General features: G+C 34.7%; 2 protein-coding genes across 3 annotated transcripts in view; one reads left to right on the top strand and one right to left on the bottom strand.

Moving 5' to 3' along the window:
- Positions 1-82: 82 nt before the first annotated feature.
- On the bottom strand, positions 83-7,820 carry LOC106173151 (lysosomal phospholipase A and acyltransferase). Its single transcript, XM_013554167.2, has 6 exons — positions 7,662-7,820; positions 5,393-5,549; positions 4,464-4,582; positions 3,565-3,663; positions 3,153-3,380; positions 83-2,818 (listed from the first exon to the last, which is right to left on the bottom strand). The coding sequence occupies exons 1-6, from the start codon at positions 7,777-7,779 to the stop codon at positions 2,289-2,291; spliced, it is 1,251 nt and encodes a 416-aa protein (XP_013409621.1). The 5' UTR covers positions 7,780-7,820; the 3' UTR covers positions 83-2,288.
- A 2,123-nt stretch (positions 7,821-9,943) lies between these two features.
- LOC106173131 (uncharacterized) overlaps positions 9,944-10,559 on the top strand; it is a 61,180-nt gene continuing 60,564 nt past the window's right edge. Inside the window, exon 1 of one of the 2 annotated variants that reach the window (XM_087011614.1) lies at positions 9,944-10,096. The gene's annotated coding sequence lies outside the window, so the exon portion shown is untranslated. Of the gene's footprint in view, positions 10,097-10,223; positions 10,420-10,559 lie in introns of those variants that run through there. The other variant, XM_087011615.1, reaches the window with a different exon arrangement.

Raw genomic sequence — 10,559 nt, 5'->3', positions numbered from 1 at the left:
GTAAGCAGATAAGCTAAAATAATTCTGTGATAACCCCTCGTTGATCCCTGTAGAAACCGATAAGCAATTGAAAATTTAAGCGTAACATTTTAAAGTTTGCTCTGATTTATTTAACATTTTATGTAACAGAGATGTTTGGTGTAACACCGTCTGTTACAGGAACTGTAGTTTTCAACAGATCTGCTACACTAACATTGGTGTTTCACTGGTGTTTAGTAAAAGGTCAGAATTGTTGATTAATGTAACATATCTGTAACACCAACACCTAACACATAACATACCTGGAATTCTGACCTCACCCAGTGTCCCTCCATAAAAAATGTTGAAGACTTTTCGATAATATTCACACCTAGACATCAAATCATGTCTTTGATATGTCTAACTCAAAGCAGCAAATGTCATATGACACGGTTTTTGCAACCTGAAACTGCATGGGTACATTGGTTATAATATTAATGGTGATACCAATACACTCTGAGCTCTGTCTTCATCAAAACGGTTTTATTTTTAAAATCTATTGTCTAGTGCTACATTAAAAAGAAAATAAAAAAAACGTGAAAAAAAATCAGGTTCCATCCACTGCAAGAAGTCACTACACATACCTAACTGTTAGATATTAGTTTCTAAAATATTCATTCTATACAATGCTTATAACTAAATGTTCAGCTGTTCTCGACCAAAGACTAGAATTCCATTTGGAAGCATTCATATAATGTTATGTATTTACATAAAGCTGTCCATGCCTTATTAAACATTGTAAAACTTCAAACCTTAGATCATATTACAAAAATTTTCTATGTAAATGACCATTTATGGCATATAATATGATATAACGCACTTCAGATCATGGTTCTAAGTGAGCATTTCTTGGCAGTTTTTGGTGAGGTAAAAAGTAACTTATCTGAGAACTTAACCACAAGTAAATATGTGAAAGAGCTGTTAGTGACTATATACATGTATTGTGCTATTAACACTAAAAGATAAATAAGGTTAAGAAGAGTTTGATAACAAAACAGTGAGCTACTGGAAAATCATCAAGATTAATCCAATGAGGTCTGATTTAAAAAAAAAAAAAAAAAAAAACAACCCGAAAGACGACACTGTGCTAATAATAATAATAATAATCTTCCTTCACTCTTAAATACTTCAGCTCCAGTTACACTGGGCTTGCAATGTCTTGGAAACCAAAATTTGGCCCACTTATTGAGAAACAAAAATTTCACGACAAATAATCCAATTGAGCTTTATCATGCGTCATATCCAATGTATATGTATATATCAAGAAGAACATATTCATCACTATCTGCGTCATATTGTACATGTATTAAGATCTGTATCATATTTTATCTTTACCAACTAACTCTATTAATTAGCAAAGAGATACAGCTAGCTGTTCTTTGTCAGTCTGCCTTAATAACACATAAAAATTGCACTATATATCAAGTTTTGGAAGAAAAATGGTGCTCACATGCATTAGGCACAATTCCAATGACATGGAATTTGAAATGTGCACATTTACCATTTCTTCATATGTAGTAAGAATTTCAGCCCAATGTGGGCCAGTTTCTTCAGGTTTTAATTCATATGTATGAACACTAAGTGATATTTGTGTAGAATCTGATGTGGACAACTGGAAATGAAGAGATTGGCATGCATCAGATCTGAAGATCAGCGTATACACATTAAAACAACAGACACAATTTTTGGGTCTTTTGACAATAACTTCAACATATCCAGGAATGGAAGAACTTACTGTAAAATCAATTCTAATAGCACTGCATTGAACCTGGCTAGAATCATTAAAGACCATCATTAGCTGAGCTAGAAACATCTCAGGGCATAGATATGATCTTCATAAAGGGATGAAATTTTGTTCCAAAATTCATGTCAATTCCTACACTGATTATCGAAACTGAATTTTCCCTTCAAGTAGCCACTTGAATCCTAATTTCCCACTTTAACTTAAACGGTTTGATTAGTCAAATAACTTTACATTTTTTTTTCAAAAAAAAAAACAAAAAGGCGATTTTCTGAGGAACTTGGTTTTAAACTGTTCCCCATATTTTGTTGCATCAATGGGTTCTTATAACTTTGGAACAAAAATAACAAGTCACATCCTGACATGTTCCCAACACATCTTTGCAACCCACGAGTATTAACTAGTCTCAGTTGTCATGACAACAGCTAACATTAACTAGTACAGAATCCCTGAATACAGAAATCTTGATAATTTTGGCACAACCATTTAAGGCAACTTTTCCCTCTCCCTGTGTACATGCGTTTTTACTTCAAGGAGTGTCGCTACCTGCGACTTTCTTAATTATCTTTATAGCATCTGCATTGTAGAGAAGTTGCATATGTTCAGCATTGGGAATGACATAATGGTACACGCTCTGGGGTTGCCTCTCCTGCCACAACAAACAGCCTTCAAGACTTCTACTATTCACCGTCCCATCCCCATTACTGTATGTCACCGTGGGCTGAGAATCCGGCCACTGCTTTTCCGTGAACGAAAACGCCGCCGGCGTCTTCACCCCCAATCCGTGGACACAATGCACCTCGACACCAGGTGGTGACAACTTCCTCGTCAATCCCTCCGTGTCCTGTCTCATGTACCAGCCGTCCATGAAGTTAAGATCCTGAAAGAACTTTTTATAGTCCTTCAGTGTGTAGTTGTACCCAGGCCTGCTGACGAGGACATCGTCTGGGCTCCAGACAGAGTCTGTAGGTAAAAGCCAAGCAGTGCTGGGCATTGACCTCTGTTGTGGGCGAATCTCCAGTGGGTTCAGGATTATGGAGTAGAAACCCAAACTATCACCTAAAAGCAAAAAATACAAAATAAACATATAAATGAAACAAGAAAAAAGAGAAAGAGAGGTTGAAAAAGCGTTTAAATTTCTTACTGGTATTCTAGTAAAGTAAAAGAGTAATAACAAAAAGAAAACAAATACATTAAAATAAAAATAAAATAAAAAAAAATAAAAAAAAAATAAAAAAAACCTTACAAAAGAATTCTGTGTCTGAGACATGTTTTTCACAACAAGAGAAAATCTTCTTCAAGGTTTGTACACATTCTTTCTCATTACTTTCTTCAATACGTATATTTTTTTTTTCATTGTGAAAATGAAGGGGACTTGGTCATGTATACTTACCAGAAGACATAAGCCTTAGTGTTTTTGCTGCTCCTCCCCATGGCCCTGCCAAGGACACAAAGGACCTGATATATTTGTCTTTCCACTGCTGTGGCTGGTGGTTGAGGAAGTACAGGGTGTACATATTACCCATACTGTGACCCACCAACACTACGCGGCTGTTGTTGTTCATAGTAAACGTTTCCTCTATCAGCTGCTTGAATTTCAGGAAAAAATCTGCCTGCTCATCTGAAACATTAAAATTTTGAAATGAGCTATTCATATTTCCACAAGTTTGTTTCTACCATAACAATGGTCTGGTAAATGCAAAATAACTGAGGAAATCCTTTGTCTCAATGACATCACATTCCCTACAATGAAAAGATTCATTTGCTGGTCTAAAAGGGATCCAAAAAATGTTTTGCTCTCTTACTTGGTGCTTTCCTGAAGTCATATGGTGCTCCTCTCACAGACTGGTTCCTTACATAGCCCATGCTTAACAAGTCCTGGACCATAACCGAAAAATAGGAGGCTGAAAGAAAAAAAAAACATGGGTGTTATGCAGTTCATTAAAATCACACACACACATACACACACACACACACACCAACCAGGTCAAGTGTATATGTTTGCCTTATTCACTTCCTTCTTAACTCCGTGAAAAAGAATAAATCACACCAAGGCACTTGTTTTTTTTTTTTTTTAAGTCATTGCTTTAGCCAGATCTGCTCTGTAAAGCACACTGCTAATAAAGATGGGCTGAAAATATTAATTTAACATATTTCACCTTAAACACAGTAACAGTACAAAGAAACAAATCAATTTCTATTAATGCAAATGCATAATCCTCCCACTACTGATCTCAATCAGAAATTTCCTAAATATCCTAGAAATTGTTCAGCTATAGCTAAGCTATAGCTATTAATATTATCACAAAAATTTATTAAAATCAACATTATTATTATTATTATTAAAGGGATAATTACTCTTGGTATGATATCTATATTTCACAATAAAAACATTGTGAACAACTCAAAGAAATATGATATATTCCGTTTTACCACAAAAACAGCAGTTATAGCTATTATTCTGAGATCTGAGCTCGTCTTCAGATCATGTGACTTCCACTGATGGCTGTACTATGTTATAATCTCTTAAGAGATTTTAACAAAAAAACCAAACTTTTTAGAAAAAAAACCAGGGACTAACTTTGAATGTAAAAATGGATTCATTAACCATTGGTAAGTATGGGAAAATTGTTGTTTACTCCAGGAAAATTCATTTTTTGGCCAAAACGAAGAGTTATTATCCCTTTAATGTGTTTGTACTTACTAGGTGATATTTCACTAGAGTCCAGCCATTCTACAGTCTTAGTTCCACCAAAGCCTGGGATCCTGATGTCTACTCCAGGAGAGTTCTTTGTAGTTCGTGTTACATTGTCATAAACCAACCTAAAAATAAATATACTAGTATATTATATATTCAAAACATGATTGTGTGTCTTTTTTTACTTTTAGTCATGTAAGTGTATTTGTATTAAATCTATTAAATAAAGAACTATACAAGCAGCAGTTGACATACCACACTTTAAACCATTACTCTAAAATCCAGATAAGTCTAATCATATACTCAAGCATCATCAAAGTTTGTTTTTTTTCTTTCCTTGTACGTTTTCATCTATCCATCTTGTTTAAGCAGGGTTAAAGTATTTTTGTAAGGGCATTAAAGGTGCTATGACATGCACTCACTATTTGTACTTTGAACCCTTTCACCTTATGAAAACATTTTAAGTATCTGAATAAAACCCTTACCACTGAGGCCTATTCAAATGTATATATAAGATGGCAGAAAGCAGGAAGAGAACAAGGATGTTACTTTCTTAACATAAACTTTTGTTACACAAACATGTACATATAGCACTTTATACAAAATTAATAAAGACAAATGAAAGAGAAAGAGGAAAGAAATTTTCAGGTAAGTCCTCAATTCCTGGTTTTCTGAAGCATGAGAAAAGAGAAATGAAAAATTTTAACTCCATGTTTGAAACCGCAACTTACTAGTACCAGTATGAGAGAGAGAGAGAGAGAGAGAGAGAGAGAGAAAGAAAGTAAATGTAATCTCTTCATTATACTTCCCATCTCCTACTTAATATATGTGGTCCCCCTTCGTGACATAATTTTGAAGCCTTATTATCTCAAACTCATGCTATCCGAGATGGATAGTACCCTAACATAAATGGAAACACACCTTCAGTATCTTACCTCATGTTATCCACAAAGCAGTCCAATACATAGGGTTCCATCAGCTCCAAGTTGAGCCATAGTGCAAAATAGTCACTGGTTTTCTGACTGCAGAATATGTGAACGGATTTTGTCTTGTTCAGCTTTGCTTCTAATTGGCTTCCACCATCTCCTGGGACTGGAAGATGTTTGTTAAAGGATTATTTCTGTTATCACTACAAACACATCAAGAATTCATGTAGTAAATTATTCACTGCTTATACTGGCAATGGATGAAAAGATAAAATTATTTTAAATATTCAAATTACCTATGATTTTACAAAAAATGTTTGCTCTTTTGTTAAAAATAAATTTGTACACATATTTATTGTAGTCTAGATTCATCTTGTTGTCTGCCAACATAGATCCATTAGGGGCTCAACAATAGCAAACTTTTTAAGACTACATAAGCTAATATGTCCTCTCACATAAATAAAAACTTTAAAAAACACTGACAATTAAGATACCCTCACATTTCCCACCTTTAAACCAAACTTTATTAACAATCTACATTACAGTATGCTATGTATAAAGTTGTGGAAATAAATTATATGTCATTTTAACTGACTGGCAATCAATAACATGAACATGGAATAACTATCATCAGCATTTAATTTAACCAGGTAACTTTTTTATGCCAGCATGATGACTGAAGTATCACCTGGTAGGCATGTGACACTACATAACACCTGACTACTTAACAACATAAACTGAATAACATCCACGTGAAATAAGCAGGTTCCTTGTCACATGCAACATACACATACATAATAAATCAACTGTGCCTCACAGGTAAAAAAATATTTTGTGGTATACTGTTTTTTTTTTTTTTAATCAACATGTGACATGTGTTACCTATGGAAAAAAACAGATTACAATGTTAGACAGCTTTACTATTTTTAAAAATCAACATGTGACATGTGCTACCTGTGAAAAACAAATTACAATGTAGTATCACGTCTGAGTGCTACATCATATATTAAAAGCAAAGTGGCGATTTCTTTATAACAAAAAGCAAAGTTTAAATTAACAATGTTAGAAACAGGAAATGGACTTTGCCTCATTTGGTAAATTTAAAGGGCTATATGGTGTTAACAGCTTAAAGTGCTTAATGTTACAAACAAGGATATTAAACAAAACCTTAAAAAAAGATTATACTCAGTGGGAATTTAAAATTTGAACAGCTGGTAGCATTGTGCAAAATTCGACAAATTATTCAGCCAGAGCAGTAAATTTTAAATCATAAAGTATAACCCAAACTTGCAAGGGCAAACCAAAAACCTTTAAAGACTATGATGTGAAACATTAAAACATGAACTGCACTTTTAAAAGTTTAAATCGTTAAAATCAAATTAAAGTCATCAAACATGAGATGATGCACCAGTTTACAACAGCAAAAACACCAGTGCGCTGGGTGAAATTGGTAAAAAAAAAATGCTGAAAATGTGGTCACTTTGTTTCTGTCAAAAGTGGAGATCTTTACGGTCATTAATGTACATTATTTAAAGCATAAATCAACTTGCTGACTTTAAAGAGTTATAATTATATGGTACAGAGTTCTTTTCGGGGCATGTTTCAACAAAAAGGTCTGGCAGTTTCAAAGTCTGGCATGTGCATACTATTACATGAACGGTACCTCACAGGTGTGTGAATTAAGCCATTTTTCAAAATCTCTAAAGAAAAATATCTAGTAGTAATATATTTTTCATAATTATATCAATATTTACAGTTATTTTAAAGAATGTAATATTTAGAAAATTACAGTCACCCTATCACGGTGGGTCTTAACTCTGTGTCCCAGTGAAATATTTAAATTTTAACGAAAATATCATTAAAATAATTTTAAGTCTGCTCAATGCCCGGTATCTATGACCAATGGCCATTAGTATTGTTTATGTTTATTGATGGAGGTGTGTACGTAATCCCTACTCTGATTGGCTGATTTGGTCACTACTAAAATCGCCCGATATCTCATCTAGAATTTCGCACCCTTGGCAAAAAAACATAGATAATTCTGACCAAGACGACTACTAGAGAATATTACAACTGCATTTCAGACAAGAGATTTGTTTAAACATAAGAAATATGCCACGCAAAAGAGCCATGGCATCAAGCCAATTACTGGATACGCACTGAAAGGGATATAATTAATTCAATGAAATTTTCATTGACAACGCACTGACTTTCAAATTATACCATTTTTTTATATCAAAAGTGGTGTTTATATACACGCTACAGAACACATACTTACTTAATATAACAGGATGCTTAATCGACTTGGATAAAGAGCTGTCAGATAAATTCACGAGACACAATCCTATAATAAACGAGGAGGTTATCCTCCGAGCGAGCAGTCGCCAGTTCGCCATCTATGTAACTGATTTGAAATCGAGGCTTAACCCAAGAGGGCACCAATCCGTACCGTTTAACTGTATGCTGCAGATATAGGTCGTGGATTCTTCTGATATTTTGCAAATCGAGGCACGGGTTATATAAGGACCAAACATTAATTTTGCATAAATATGTTTTGAGCGCTGAAAAACACCAACAAAATACTTTTGAACTTTTAATTTTGCTGTGACAATACATGTATTTAGCCAAGTATAAAATTTTTATGATAATAATATGTAATGTAATGATATTCATTATTATACTTATTGTAGGCCTATACATGTATATATACTAATCTCCGTTGATTAGTGAGTCAGTAAATGTAAAGCCATGTAGCCTAAGCATTTAGTGCTCAATAAATGTTATTACTATCATAATCATATATCATAGTCAAGTACGCGTACCAGTAGGCCTATGTTAATTTATCTAAAATTACTCAATATGTGTTAGTCTTATGTGAAAACATTTTTTTTACATAATCAAGAGAGTACAGGATGGAGAGGTACCCCTCTCCTATTTTCCCAAGCAAAACAACATAGCAGCATATCCAACCCATCTACCCCCCCCCCCCAAAAAAAAAAGGTAATAGAGATTTATCTTATTTACTTTAGATGCATCTAATAGCATGTTATATTTTCATGCATTTTGTGACGTGCCAATTTTTAGAAAAAATTATTGAAAGCAAAACGCACACAAGCAAAATTTGATTTTGAAAATCTATGCCAAATTTTCATATTGGTTCAACTGAAGGAGTAAAACGTCTTCCACACCTTCAGTCTGCCCGTCTTTAATCTGTAGTTAAATGCCGAGAACATGACGTTGAACACGCCTCTATTTAGAACGACATTTGAAATATCTGTGCATCTCAAGAATCAAAGCCAGTAGGACTTCGTTCCTATATCTTGTTAGAAATTCGAGAAAATCGAACATAAATCAGAACTTCTGCCCCGCCCTTTATCCATTCGTGTTTGAGCGAATGCTACAGAGAAGACGAATGTTGCGGTCACATATTGCAGTGCCAGTGCATTCGCACAACCTTGCTTGCGTTATTCGATTCTAAACAACAAGTCAGTTTTCAGTCACCCATTCGGTGTGTGTGTGTGTGTGTGTGTGTGTGTGTGTGTGTGTGGAAAGAACGAAGTTCTATTGTGTTCTCGAGAATACGACAAGAAGCGTGTGCAGTGGAGCTTATGCGCACTCACACGTCACTGCTTGCTTCACGAACACATTGTACACGGTCGTGCATAAATTCGGCTCCACATAAAAAAAGTCATTAAAATTATACCTTCTAATCCATTATTTCCCTCGAATACGTGTTTTGAAACTCAAAGAATTATTTTGGTGTCTCTTTTGAAAATAATCTTATACGAAGTTTAACTTTATTTGACAATTATCAGTAGAGTAGGCCTACAGTACACATTTGGACACCTGCACTATCATTTATTTTTTATACCATTTCTAATTAAATGATCAAGTTTAAATCACTGAGCAGTCAGTTAGATTAACACAACGTCCTGCACATATCAGAAAATATCAACATCGGTTACTTTTATTTAAGCGGTTTTGTCTCTTTAAAGAAAAGATGTGGACTGAAAATATATAATAAGCTCTCTATATGAGTTTGGGACATTTTCAAACGCGGTTAGTTGGCCTTTGCCTTTAACAACATGTGCATTATGACTTTAGCTGGAGTGAGACCTCAACAACAACATTTAATATTTTGCAGGAAAGAGATAATGATAGAACAGATGAATAAATAAAATATAAACAGAGAAATCTGAGACAAGATAAGCAACATAAAAACTACAGAAAACTACAACATTTAATATTTTGCAGGAAAGAGATAATGATAGAACAGATGAATAAATAAAATATAAACAGAGAAATCTGAGACAAGATAAGCAACATAAAAACTACAGAAAAAAAAGTAATTATAATTAAAACATGTCTGGTGTCAGAAACTTTTATTCAACCTCCCTCATTTATTTATTTATTTATTTATTTATTTATTTATTTTTTCTAAAAATGGAAAACCACAAGAATTGCTATCAAGATCTCTACAAAAAATATTCTCAAAATCGCAACGGCAGTCGAACAGGAATATCGCGAACGACACGCCTTCCTCCTAGATACTCATTAATATTCATGAGGTCGCCTGATGGCAGCTGGCCGCCGTCGCAGCGCACAGAGACAAGAAACGGGACACTTGGTGGTAGAACCTTCTGTCCCAGAAAGACCCGAATCTCGCCAAGACATCGATCATCTAACACAGGTTACCCTGAGAGCCTCATATATGTGAGTATAGCATTCATGATCAGTATAAAACTGGGTGTTGTAACTCGACACCCAAGCTGAAACTTGTCGGCAAGTTTCGCGGGCAATTCGTTTCTTGATGGCTGAGCTCCGCAAAGATGGCTTCCTGGTTCGACGTCAGAGACAGGTGACCGTGACTAGTTGTCTCTTTCCGTCGAATCCGGAGGACTTGGCTCAGCAATGAGTTGTTGAACTTCTGGGTCGAAAACCCAGTGAAGGCAGCGAATGATTTGAAGGCTGGTTCACGTAAAATTCCAGGAAAACTAAGCGTAGAATTCAACAGGTGTTTGCTACACGCTGCCCAGGTGAGTGAAGGAATTCAGCGACCACGCTTTGTTTACTTTTCTTGTTCAATGGTTCTCGCTCTCTCAGTACCAAAAAGTCATAAAAATGAACATTCACATACGATATATAACATGTTATACACTGAGCGAGTGACAAAGAC

This window comes from Lingula anatina, chromosome 4 (assembly GCF_051362555.1).
Source record: "Lingula anatina isolate TDL-2025a chromosome 4, LinAna3.0, whole genome shotgun sequence".
NCBI lineage: Eukaryota > Metazoa > Brachiopoda > Lingulata > Lingulida > Lingulidae > Lingula > Lingula anatina.
Note: the sequence above shows the minus strand (reverse complement) of the source record. Positions and strands in the feature narration are given on the sequence as shown.

Coding starts and splice junctions, on each gene's coding strand:
- LOC106173151 (XM_013554167.2), bottom strand. CDS start 7,779: ATGGCGAACTGGCGACTGCTCGCTCGGAGGATAACCTCCTCGTTTATT. Junction 5,550..7,661: donor TAAGCATCCTGTTATATTAA/GTAAGTATGTGT, acceptor AACATCTTCCAG/TCCCAGGAGATGGTGGAAGC. Junction 3,381..3,564: donor TGACTTCAGGAAAGCACCAA/GTAAGAGAGCAA, acceptor TTAATGTTTCAG/ATGAGCAGGCAGATTTTTTC.